The sequence below is a fragment of the Poecilia reticulata genome, chromosome 23 (assembly GCF_904066995.2).
Source record: "Poecilia reticulata chromosome 23, P_reticulata-male-v2, whole genome shotgun sequence".
Lineage (NCBI taxonomy): Eukaryota > Metazoa > Chordata > Actinopteri > Cyprinodontiformes > Poeciliidae > Poecilia > Poecilia reticulata.
This window is the reverse complement of record NC_088852.1, coordinates 14282220-14295511: the sequence shown is the minus strand read 5'-3', so window position 1 is coordinate 14295511 and position 13292 is coordinate 14282220. Positions and strand designations below refer to the sequence as shown.

Genomic DNA, 13292 nt, shown 5'->3' with positions numbered 1-13292 from the left:
TCTATGGCAACTGTGGAGGAGCTACAGATATCCACATCTCAGGTATGGACAGGGTGGAAAGATGGATGCAAGTAAAGGCTCGAGACTGTGGCAGAGGATTGACTCTAAACATACAGCTAGAGCTTCATCAAGTTATAGTCTTGAGTTAGAATGGCCTAATCAAAGTAAGGACCTAAATTCATTCAAGAATCTGTTGCAAGACTTAAAATTATTCTTAAATTGGCAATAATCTGGCTGGTAAAGCTGGTGGGGAACAAACGTTTAAAAAAATCTAAAATGTTAAAATTCCTATTTTAAAAAAAACACTATGTCTGAGCTTTAAAAATAAATTGAGAATTATTAAATGATTATATATTTTTTTGTTTGTTTTATTGCTATTGAAGTCTATAAATGCTGGCTTTGTTGTCTCTCAAAGTACCAGAACATTTCATCATCACTGGGAGAAATGCACAGTGGTGGAGGACAATCCATTCAGATCCATACAAACTCCCCTTGTGTCCATGTAAACAATACACTTTGCTAGCTAGCTCAGAGAGGATCAAGTGAGTTTGTAATCTGTCTAAAACTGCAGATTATTGACAATGACTCAAATACACACACACTGACTGCAACAGGATACACACTGTACAGAGACAATAGCGCTAAGATCAAACAGTCAACCTATGTCTTGAGTTTGGGATCTCCAATAGCCTCACATTGTCCATCAATAGGGTGTGCGTGCCACACACGCACGCACACAGTGTATCAGCGAGGGCAAGAAGCACTCACTGACCACTAAACATGTTAACATGAGCTTACACAAACATATGCAGATGTTGCTGGTCTCACATTAGGGGATTAAGGACAGAAGGAGTGAGAAGCAGGTCTTAATGGACGTACACACACACACACGCACACACACACACAGAAAGTGCAGTAGTATGCCTGGCCAGAGAGTGACATTTTAAATTCCTTGGTCTCATCCAGCAACCTCGATTGAATTTTCTCCCCCTCTCACTCATTGTTTGTGTGCGTGTGTGTGTGTTCACTCCTCCAGTCACCCCAGGGGGCTTTGCGCTGTCACTTCCTGTTTGTTGACATGCATGTCGTCGTGGCGACGCTCTGGGCACGCTCCGCAGTGCCGCTGCCCTCTGCACCGTGCGTATGTGCATGTGTGTGTGTACATGTGTGCACTCAAACGGGTGCGTGTGTGTCATTTCTCGCCGGCCCATTGAGCAGCCTTTGAGTGACGCGGGCCTGGCCTTGTAATGGAACTCGATTCAGTCCACAAATAAAGAGGCCTTTGAACCACTGGTCCGAATATGGCAGGAAACACACACACACACACACAATCAAGGATGCACAAATTCATACACACCCGCCTGTGGTGCACAGGCTGGAGGAGTTTGGCTAGTGGTGAGGGGAGTTCATGCTTGGTTGCACCTCCACCCCTCCACCCACCACCTCTCCTCCACCTCTTTTCCAGGAGCTACAGTGCAGCTAATTGAAGAGAAATGAGGGAGCAAGAAGCTGATCAGATCTCAGCTAGCTGGCCTCCACATCCAGTGATTCATGACGGATCTGCTGGCTTACAAAATACCGCACCCAGTCCATATAATGTACATGCTACCTTGGTAAAGACACTTAAGAAATAAATACATCTGGAGTAATTTCAGTGTGCATTCCAACCAGCCCTGATGGGTTCACTTTAATCAAGCTCTGGTTCATTTGGAGAGGTGTGAATGCACAATTGAACTCTGTTGACGACACGGACCAAAAGAGCAAACTCTGGTCTGGTCTGGTCTGCCTAAAAACCTGAGACTCGGCTGCGGTTTGAACGCATGTGTGAATGCAAGTGGACCAGAGACCGCTTAACTAACTACAGGTATAATCATAGCTATAGTTGATCACTGTTTGAGTAATGTCACTCTATCAAGCCTTTTCTAACCTTGCACAGAAAAAAAAAAGTTTTAAAAGTATCTGACTCATGAAGATATTGTAGCGGGTCAGTATCAGTATCCGACAATTCTCAAAGATGTGATATCTGTATCGTATCGGAAGTAAAAAAAAAGTTGCATCAGGACACCTAGTGATACTCTACAGCAAAAACATAAGATATTGTGATATATGTTGTAAACTTTTGGAAAAAAAAATCAAAATCATTTAAAAACTACGCACAAAAATGTAAAAATACTTTTTTTTTTGGCATAAACTCAGTTTCACAATTCAGTAGTTTTCAAGTGTAAAGTTTCAAGGTATTCATCAGGGATAACCAGAGATGTGATTCTTCCTTCAGTAAATTGATTTCGCTGGAATGACTGGTATCCTTTCTTTAAAAAAAAAAAAAAAAAAACTTAAGTAGTAATTCAGTAAGAGCAATAGAAAAGGGAGGCAATTGTAAAAGATAACATGTTTCTGTTGTATTACTGGAGTGTTTATTATTGCAGCCACTTGTGATGGACGTGGATTCCGCCCCGAAAGTATGCCTTTGTTTCTTTCCAGAGATTAATCTCTTTATTTGAGATAGCAGAGGAGAGCAGGTAACATGGCTGTCAGCAGCGATACAGAAAGAGGTACAAGCAGACAGAAAAGCATGATGAAGAGAAGAACATAGCGGTGACAGCATCTCTTCCTTGTCCATTTGCATAAACCAGCCTTTGTTTGACGCCGGTGGCCGGCAGCCAACCGCCAACAGAAGGACGGAAGTTAAACTCAGAAAAAGAAAAACGGTGATCTTCATCCAGAAAATTATTCCACAAGAAATAAACAACAATTATAACTATTCAAAAAAAAAAGAAAAAAAGAAAAACACACACATCAGTGACTTCTCTCTAAACTAAGCATTCTGTTGCTCCTCAGAGGGAGGAATAACAATTCGGAGGAACGCAAGACGACACGGCGTCTGGGAGATTTGTATTAGAGCACATGAAAGCAGCTGAGCTTCGCAGGATGGGTTTGATTGAGACAGAAAGGAACACTGAAGCTTTTTCCAAGTTGTGATAATTTTAGTGTGTGTGTATGCGTTGCCTCGAGGAAAAAAACAAAACAAAAACAAGTGAATTTACCAACACAGCATCCTGCAGCATAATGCCTTAAATTAATTAGAAACTAATTAAATACAAAAAAAAAAAAAAAGACTCAGAAAGCTGTGTTTTTGTTTCCTCCACAACAGTTTATTCAATTAATTTATCTTTATTGGACAATTTTGCTGCTCTTATTGTAACTAAGCTAAGAGTGAGACACATTTTCTCTTTTCTCTGTATCATCATGATTTTTTTTTCCCCACCTTGTGCCAGAGCCAGGCTCTCCGGCATGACCTCGATAGCCAGAATGTTTGCCTTTCTCCCACGATGCACCTGGAGGGGATATGCCCATCTCTAGGCCTGTCAGAGAGGCTGTTAGCTCTAGTCCCATGGGGTGAGAGAGGGGTTTGGGGGGGTGACAGTAGAAATGTCCCTCTGTCACACAAACAGAGGCCGGGCCACTAATGGCCTCCTCTTCTGGAGCTTTTTAGTTGCCTTCTTCCTTTTTTGTGTGTGTGTGTGCTCTTAAGTATTCATTTATTCATGTCATCCTTTTCTTTCCTCCCCCTCCCGTAACCTCGCTCCTCTTCCTTTCTTCTTACTGTCCACTCCTTCAAACCCGCCCGCCTCTCTGACCTGGCAGCAGTTGTACGCAGCTCAGCTGGCGGCCATGCAGGTCTCCCCGGGGACGAAGCAGCACAGTGGCAGCCTCGCGCCCCAAGCCAACCTGGGCGCTCACTCCCCACCCACCAACTCACATCCACAGGGCGACAAGAACCGCAGCTCCCCACCTTCAAACAAAAACAAGGTAAGATGTGGTAAAAAAAAAAAAAAATAAATAAAAAAAAAGAAAGAAATAAAACTCAAAAGGCCTTGTGTTTGCGCTTGTGGATGTGCATGTTCCTGTGCTCAACACACAACAGCAAGAACCCATCTGCAAGATTACCTGTCATGTATTTCTGTATGTTATGTAACTTAGGGCAATGCTGAGTGTATCACCGCACCTCACCCTGAACACACAGTAACCTCCCATGCTGTGAAGATGCTTTTTTTCAGATAATAGTTAAATCTAAGACTTTTTAAGACCATTATGAATGGAATTTAAGACTTGTTCCTCCACAGAAATGTACAAACTTTGTCCAAGCAAATGGCAAAAATAAATGCAAAAAATTAGTTAATTAGCTTGGGTGTATTAGTAGCTAGTTAGCAGTAGCCTCACAATAAAGATAGCTCTGTGTTCGACTTTTGCCTGACATTATTAAAGGCCAACATACTTCTTTTAGCTGAGCTTAAGACATTTTAAGGCCCTAATTTTAGATAAGGTTGGAAGGAAGATGGATGAAGATTATATAGATTAGCACTGCAAAAACACAAAATCCTACAAAGTATTTTTGGTCTAGTTTCTGGTATACTTGAAATAAGACAAAACTAACTTACTAGTAACTTTTCAGCAACATATAGGAGCTTGTTTTAAGTAAATAATTCCTTAATATTGATGAAAAAGTACCAGTTCAATTGACAGACTATTTCACTTATAACATTTTTCCCATTAGTGAAATAATCTGACAATTGAATTTGTTCTTTTTTTTAATCAATATAAAAGAATTATTTAATTAAACAAGCTCTTATATGTTGTTGAAAAGTTACTTGTAAATTAGTTTTGTTGCATTTCCAGCGTACCAAGATATTTGCACTAGAAACTAGACCAAAAATAATTAGTAAGATTTTGTGTTTTTGCAGTCTAGTAACATAGATCAATTAATTTAATTTTAAATAAAGATAATTGTCCAAAAGAACACCTAAAGTCATGTGAAATATACTTTCATGTATTAAACATGGGACATAAAGTGTAAGCTATAGTTGGGTACATGACTGCCTTAGAATGTTCAAAAACAACTTTATAGTCCCACAAGAACATTAAATGCAACTAAAATCAGGATTCATTACTACAATGTACGATTAAAATATGTCTTACCAAGAATAATTTTCAAAATGTACGTTTTTTGAGATTAACAACCAACTTTATGTTTGCAGTCACAGTGAATACTCTGTAGACTTTGTGTAAACAGTGAAGGTGCTGCCTTCTTTTTCTGACTTCCCACAAAGCGTTTTCCTCAGATAAACTTGCTCCCCGACGATTCTCAGTCACTTCATGTCTGCAAATCAAATAGAGTAACTTCATCCCAGAACCCCCAGCTGATGTCCCACCGCGGTCCATTTGGGGGGATCTGTTGGAGTTTGTGTCGTTTTCTTGGCTGACTGCCTGATGGGTGTGATGAGAGTGGAGCCTCGTGTCCATCCAGGTGGAATCCTATGAATAACTGGTCGGCCTCCTGCACAATCGCACAAACACGCTCCCTGGTGCTCGAATGACCTCTGGTCAGTCAGGCAAACGCGCACAAGGACGTTCGTACAAGAAAGTTTAGTTCATCTTTTTCTACTTTTTACTCTCCAGTTTCCAGATTCCTGATCAATGTTCCCATTGTTTACTTTCTCAACAAATTGATCTCTGGCTTTGTTCCCTGCAGCCTGACTGCCGACTCACTCCCTACTTCTCCATCACACACACACAAACACGCACACGCCAACACACACACACACACACAACCATCATACCCCGCTGTCACACACACTTATTACCATATATATAGAGTCAGGCTGGCAGTGAAAGTCATGGCCTGTGGTTGAGGAAGACCAAGGAGTTGTAATGGCTGACTGGTGAGCTGACCAGTGGACCCTGACAGCCTATTTACCAATGTTTTAGACCAATTTTAAAGACATTCACCTTTTTTTTTTTGGCTTAGACTGACCCCCTCAATGCTTCCTCAAAAACTTTTCCTCTTTGTCACCATGTCTTCAGTCAAGTGACATGTATATTTCATAGGTGTCCTCCCCATGCGGGCTCTATGTCAGGGCTCCAGTCATTTAGAAACTCAGTGGCTGGCTCTGCTCACAGCTGTTTGGACTCAGGCACACACCGCTTAAGTGCTTTACCCTCGGGTGAGACACAGACACACGCACACACACACAGGTGTGGAGCACTATACACTCACACGCACACACCCTCTGTGCTTAAATCACTGCAGACTGCATAAAGCTTTCTTATACGCAAGAGTGGATGTGGAGATGCAGGCATGCATGCATACACACACACACACACACACACACACACACACACACACACACACACACACACACACACACAGTGGAGGTCAAAATGATGCGCCATATGTTGCGCTTTAGCCGACATGCAGCACAATCACCCATGTACATGAGTGTGATGGTTGGTAATGGCTTGTTGTTTCAATGCATTTCAATATTGAGATGATTTTCTAGTGTTTTAATATTGCTTAAGAAGATTTAAGACGCAAACAAAATAAAATCTGTCAAACTAGAGTCAGAACTTCTCCACCATAGATTTGTGCCTACATGTTTTTCCAGTATTTGTTAAATGACTCTATGCAATACTTTGCAGAAGTGTTTTAATGGGAATCTGTGCATTTGTGTTGCGAATCTCCAATTCATAATCAGCTTTTACTGCAATCACAACTTGAAGTTTTCTAAATCATGACTATCAGTCATTTTTGCTCATTCTTCATTACAAATTTCAGGTTTTGCCACAGATTCTTAATTGGAGTTAAGTCTGGACTTTAACTGGGCCATTGAAACTAAAGAACTGCAGCTCTGGCTGCATGTTTTGTTGTCCAAATTGAATCTCTATCCAAGTCTTTTGCAGCAGGTTTTACAAATCCTAGACCAGCTCCCTCACAGCATGATGTTTCACAGTGGGTAATATGGAGAGCCAGTTTTTACCCTAAACATTTTTGTTCATAATACATTAAAAAGCATGCCTCATTTAGTTGTATCCTCACCAAATGTGAAAAGGTTCATAATGTATAACTTCTTCAAGGTACCTTAAATGTTGGAGACTGATGCAATTCTGCATCGCTGACCTAAAATTGACTTCATATGTTGACCTGTCCAGGGTGACCACTGTAGGTAGGCACCAGCACCCAGTAGGGATAAGCGTGTAAGATAATGGATGGCTGGATGATATTATAGTTAATAGAACAGTCACTACAGCTCACCTCCACACACACACACATACACACACACTTATGCAGAGCAGACAGGGATAAACGGTGGTGGCACAGCACATGTCGCTTTAATTGAACCGTCAGCTCCTGCAATAAGATGCAGAACACTGATGTCATTCGCACATGTCGGCATCCGCAGAAGCAGCCCACACACACGCGCGCGCGCACACACACACACACACACACATTATCTCTCCCCTTCTGCTTCCTCTCCATCTCCGTGTCCCTCTGGCTCTCGCTGTCACTCTGCATGTTTTCTGTCTCAAAGCTGAAGACTGTTTCCTCCGCCAAGAGAGACACAAAAACAATTGTATTAATTCAAGATTCCAAAACCTTTAGAGTCCTCATGCAAACACACACACACCCCCACACACACACACACACTTAAGAGCTTGTCGAACAATATCTCACACACACACGCACGCACACACAAGTCTGTCCAACGTCTCAGCTCCACTCTCTAAACTAATTCCTCCACACTGGCATAATGCAGGTTGGCCACCTTCCCACCACAGGATTTGGCTTGGCGCGGAGAGGAAACTCCCCCATCCACTGTACGAGTGGCAGAGGCATTATCTATTTGTAATAAATATTCAAACGCGTTTGCAGCCAAAGCCCGCCGTAATATGGGTCAGGATTGAGGAGCTCCCGCTCAGTTTTCTTCTTTTTTTTTTCTCTCTCCTCTTCTTCTCCGGCCCATTGTCTTTCTGAAGGCATCTTTGGGGGTCCTCCGTCTATTTAGAAAGACCTCCCTAATGAAGGACAATCCGGTTAGGACTCGTTGCACACATACACACACGCACTCACACACACACAGAGGATGGCACATACACGTCGTAGGGGCTTAATTGGAAGGGCTTAATTGAGTTGTGAGGGGCTCATAAGGCTTAGTGTGACTCAAGGAGAGGGAATCAGGAAAAGTCGGCCTTAATGAGTGAATATACAACACACACAATACTTTCTTTCTTTCTTTTTGAATCCCACTATATTCTGGTTTCTATACTGCCTAAGCTGCAATTAGACTAATGACCAGAAAATACAAATAATGTCTCTATTCTCTCCCGTTAGCTGTAAGTAGAGCCACACCTGAAAGTTATCACCAGTTCTGTTAAATTACATTTCAATAATCAGAACTGTATTTTCACACGACTGCAGTCTGGCCCGACCTGCTCGGCTCGTCACCGTCTCGTTTGGCATTGGGCTTTTAATTGTGTTTTAATTACACTGAGTGGTGTGTGTGTGCATCTGCTCCGTCTGATCTAATTCCTTCCTTCCTGTCATGTGATGCGTCTACGCTGCCTCTGATTGGATTAGGTCGTCAGCAGGGGTCACGTTGCCATGACAGCTCACCAGACAACGTTCAACTTTTTTTGTCCTTTGAAATTTTCCATATTTTTCTGTCGTAAAAAAAACCCCAAACTGATTCATTTCATTTGTAATGTATAGGGCTGTTCAGCTGTCTAGATTTTAGTTGTAAATATAGTGAAAACATTTCGTTTTTCCTCCCTTCTTAAGTGTAGTGTGTGTATGCCTTAATTGCCTTTTGCTCAATATTTCAAATAACTTTTTGCTGTAATTATATATAATCAGGGGTATTAAACACCAAACATCTGCGTCACTATTTGATAGAGTGTAAACAGCCATCTTCACATCATTCCACTAATACACTCAGGTCTTCAGCTAAGGAATAACTCCACAGTAGGATGCTGCCTTCCCAGTGTGGCTCTTTGCAGCTTCTCCAGAGTTGCCATGGGCCTCTTGGCTGCTTCTCTGATTGGTTAATTTGCTGGCCTGTCATGGCTAAAGTAGTACCGGGCCTTTCTCAGATGTTTGAGAAAAACAAAATCTTTGTATTTTCTTTCCACTGAACTGTTCAATCAGATAAGAACAAGTTTGTGGTTATATGATGGCGTATTAAGATCACTGTAGATGGAAAAAAAAAACTCTGAAATTTTGCGATTTATCTCAGAAATTTTCTAAAAAAAACAAGAATATTTTTGAGTTTCAAAAGTTTTAATTTTTCAGCTTTTAGAACTCAAAAATGTTCTCCTTTTTTCCCCTCCTGTCTACAATGACCCCAGTACGCCGTCGTGGTGCTTGTAATGCGACACAATGTGGAAAAGTTCGACAGGTGTGAAAACTTTTGCAAGTCACCGACCTGTTTAAGTAAAATTACTCCTTTCAGAGTGTGTATGTGTGTTTGAGGCATAAGCGGTTGCCTTCCCGTTTTCTCCACACACTGGGACGTTCTCTGAGGTTTCTGCTCTCTATCGGACCAGGAGCGATTTGAAGCGACAGACTGTCCTCTGCTCCGCTCGCTGTTTGATGCGTTGAGACGTTGCTGTATCTTTGCGCTCTCACACCTTTAAAGGCTGCGTTATTCTCTGTGAAAGACGGGAGGCGTCCTGTATATTTATACAGGGTGCCGCAGTGTATTTAGTTGTTGCTTGCCATATTGTTTTAATGTGAGGCTCTTCAAGAAGCAGAACTGTACTGCATGTTCCTGCAGCTTGCATGTGGAGTGTGCATGCGTCGCTGTTATAGGTGGCCCGTTGTTTTGCATGTGAATGTCAGTGGGGGGGATTTTTTGCACCCAAAGGTCTGTGTGTGTGTCGTCGTGTGAAGACAGGCAGTGGCATGCACCCCGTCACCTTCTCATCCTCGGACTGCTGTGCATGGGGGTTCGGCTAAATCGGCACGTGGTCTTGGTCATGGGAGACGCGAGGGCGTCCCCCTCACCTCCCCGCTTCCAAATTACCTTACGGTGGTCACGGTGGGCGAACCTGTGCTGTTTTGGTTTTTGCAGGACAGTGAGGGTGCACAGCCACTGAACCTGTCGGCCAAGCCTAAGGCATCCGAGAGCAAGTCACCCAACTCCCCCCCAACTTCCCCACAGGTTCCCGCTGCCGCTGCCGCCACCACCAAGCTGGGTCCCACCGGCTCCATGAAGCACAGCGCCGTGCCCTCCAGCATCGGAGCGCCGTCCACCAGAGTCAGCTCAATAGGTAAGAACATTTAACTAGCCTGTACAGTAGCAGAGCACTGGAGACTAAAGACACGCTACTAAGGGGCTAAAAGATCCACTTTTTTCACTTCCCATACCGACAGCGGTATGAGGTTTAGTTGGCCGATACCGATCAGATACAGAAAAACTGCTGTGTGTTTATGTACAAATTTATTTTATAACTCTGCATCGGTACAGCACACTTAAATTGATTAATAACTTTACGAGCTTTGTTCAAATATTCAAAAACAACTTTCATTTGTTCAATCTGTGAAATTAGAAGAATAACAGCCAATGTAAAATAAAGAAAGTTCAACTGACAAAAACAAAAGGTTGACTATCTTGGTCAAACTAAAAATAACCTGCAACAAATCTTCTTTCAAATGGTTCAGAAAGTGGAATTAGGAATTCAAAATATAATGTAAAATAAATAATAAAGCTCAGAGCACAAAGAAGAATTAGACTAAAAAAATCTGCACTTATGGGTTGGGCATATTGTCACTGGTACCAGATTTTATTTTAAGGATAACAGGGAACACATTTACTTTTTAACACGTGAAAAATATCTAGCTGTGAGTCTACTTCCATCAGTAACAACTTCAACATTTACGAGTGAGGCTTTTTGACCAATCAAAACGTCCCGCTCCGTCTCTAAACAAGCTGTAGATGTACAAGCTCAGTTTCTTAAGCTGCAAACATTTTTACAAGAAAGATACATTCCCATAAGTGGAAATCTCAAAGTTTTTAAGAAAAAGTGTTTCTAAAACAACAAGAAGTGTTTTTTTTCTAGCAGTACTGTGATGACAGCACCATAATCCTTCCTAACCACATGCTCACATAAAGAAAAAATGACATAAATGAATCACTATTTTTTACTCCTAATCCATTTTTCATGCAGCACTGATAGTTCAAATATTACACATATGTAACAGGCTATAATTAGTGTTTGTGTTGTTCCTCCGTGCTGCTATTTGCCTGCAGGGCGGCTTCATTGTTATGTGTTTATTAGTGACTGAAAGAGACGGAGAGAGACATAGGAGAGAGGAGAAGGGAGGGAATGGGAGAGAGAGAGAGAGATGAGGATTAGTGTTTCCTTTTTTTTTCCAGAGCAATGAAGTGGGGGAATAATAAAGAGAGGAGTGCATGACAGACAGAAGGTATCACCAATGAGATTAGACAAGCCTCTTACATGAGCCAGGACAGCGCAAACACCCAGCATTAACCATACAATACCAGCACACAAACTCAAACTCACACAAAGCCTCACACACAATCCAACCTCCTCCTCCTCATATGCAGTTAAGTCAGTTTTTTTTTTCCCTGACATTCTGGCTAATCTCACTGTTTTTCAACAAATCGGCGGATTTAATATCAGATTAGTGGATTTTCGGTCCCAGATGTTTTTTGTTCAGAAAAATGGATTACAGTGTTTTAAGTTTGTGTGTGATCCTGGCTGAATTATTTGCGCAGCGGCGGAGGCCAGATCCCTGATACGCAGGAGCTCATTGTTCCATCTGTTGCCGCTGAGTTTCAGGCGGTCAGGAGCGCCGCGCCGCGTTCCGGCTCATCGTATTAGGATCCGTTTTACAAGTTCAGAGCGGACGGACAAATTGGAACGGGGTCCAGAGGTGGTCGTTTTGATTTGCAATCTGTTTGAGGAAGAGAAAGAGGAGGGGGGAGGGGGGCGCAGATTAGGACGGCCTTTTGGGGTTATTCATATTCAAACTGGAATCAGAATGAAACCTGATTAAACCCTTCTGAGTGCAGAACACATTTAGTTTTTCATCAAGTTCTTTTTCAGACCGCATACGTCTTATAATAAGATCAGAGCTTTTTAACCCTGATGTTTGTCTGTTTATATGTAGTTGGTGGAAAACTATAAGTAAACAATATCCACATTTTAACGCCGTTTAAATAAAGTTAAAATAAAATGTAGATCAAAATGTGTTATTTCTAGAGTTGCTAAAAGAAAAAGTCTTAGTACCTCATATGCACAAACTTTAACAAATTCAGCAAAACTTTCTAATTGCACAAAATGTTTGTTTTGTCGTTCTCGTCTTCAGAGAGCAACACAAACTGATAATTGGTGGCTAATTAGTCAGGCTATCTGCTCCTAGCATGCTAACTGTAGGTTTAAAACTATTAGTTTTGCATCTATTTAAACCATGTTGATCTTTTCTTGCCGTTATTCCCAGAAAATATAGATTTCTTTTTCTAAATTTAAATCAATCTTTAAAAAGCTGAGGAACTATTGTAACTAAGCTAAATATCACGTTAAGACATCTGCTTAAAACTTTTAACGCTTTTCAACTTAACCCAAGCAGATGCTTTTGCTTTGTTGCAACACATTTAGGATTCAGTAAACCTAAACATGAACCCAGATATAAGTGTTTCGGTTTGAGAAGCCCTTTCCACCTGGAGGAATGTTTCTCTCTTTCCATCCGTCCATCTTTCTCGAACCAGACAGAGACGTAGGCGCCACTGTCACACATTTGTCTCAGTCCGCGCAGTGAACCATTGCAGTCCCCCAACTCGAACGTTTCCTTATGAACGTACTGCATGCATATGCAGAGAAGACAAAAAAAAACAGAACTTGTGTTTTCGCAGTGCGGGAGAGCAGAAGACGTCCCCTCCAACCTTTCCCTCCTTTTATCTGGGTCACATTCACTCGTCTGGGTCTGGATGGTTGTCATTTCTGTCAGTTGAAGCAATCACACAATCATGTGTGCGCAGGAATTTCTATCAACCCCCCCGCCGCCTCTTCTTTTGACTGCAGATTAAAATTGACTGCCACCCAATTCTGTCACCCCCCCTCCTCCACCTCCTCATCTCTGTTCTCACTCCTCTGTCCTGCCTCTGATCCCGCACCCTCTTTCTTTTTTTTTTTTTTTTTGTCGGGCTCCACTCCCGTCCAGATTTTCCGGTTATGACTTCTGAAAGAGTTCACGGCTCTGTCATTACCAATCTGAAGCTGATAATCTGGTCCGAGATGGCATTAGCGGCGCGGATTAGCGCAGATAAAGGCCTCATAAAGCAGCAGCGGCTCTTTGTTAAGAACTAACCGGACCGATGGGGAGCGGAGATAGCGGCGCCTCACATTCTCACACATGCAGAATAATAATAAGAGGCGCCTCTGCTGACTGTAACGCTGCTTACAGCGTTCTGTTGAAGGGGATGAGATTTCTGGGG

General features: G+C 42.1%; 1 protein-coding gene and 1 long non-coding RNA gene across 14 annotated transcripts in view; one reads left to right on the top strand and one right to left on the bottom strand.

The window, feature by feature from the left end:
- LOC145550229 (uncharacterized) overlaps positions 1-13292 on the bottom strand; it is a 151989-nt gene that overhangs the window by 94683 nt on the left and 44014 nt on the right. The gene's annotated exons all lie outside the window — the stretch shown is intronic.
- sox5 (SRY-box transcription factor 5) overlaps positions 1-13292 on the top strand; it is a 239975-nt gene that overhangs the window by 214372 nt on the left and 12311 nt on the right. For 9 of the 13 annotated variants that reach the window (XM_081604242.1, XM_081604240.1, XM_081604244.1 and 6 more), the window contains 2 exons: positions 3646-3810; positions 9906-10104. In XM_081604242.1, coding sequence (XP_081460368.1) covers positions 3646-3810; positions 9906-10104 — 364 coding nt within the window. The remainder of the gene's footprint in view (positions 1-3645; positions 3811-9905; positions 10105-13292) is intronic. The other 4 variants (XM_008425899.3, XM_008425900.3, XM_008425895.3 and 1 more) reach the window with 3 other exon arrangements.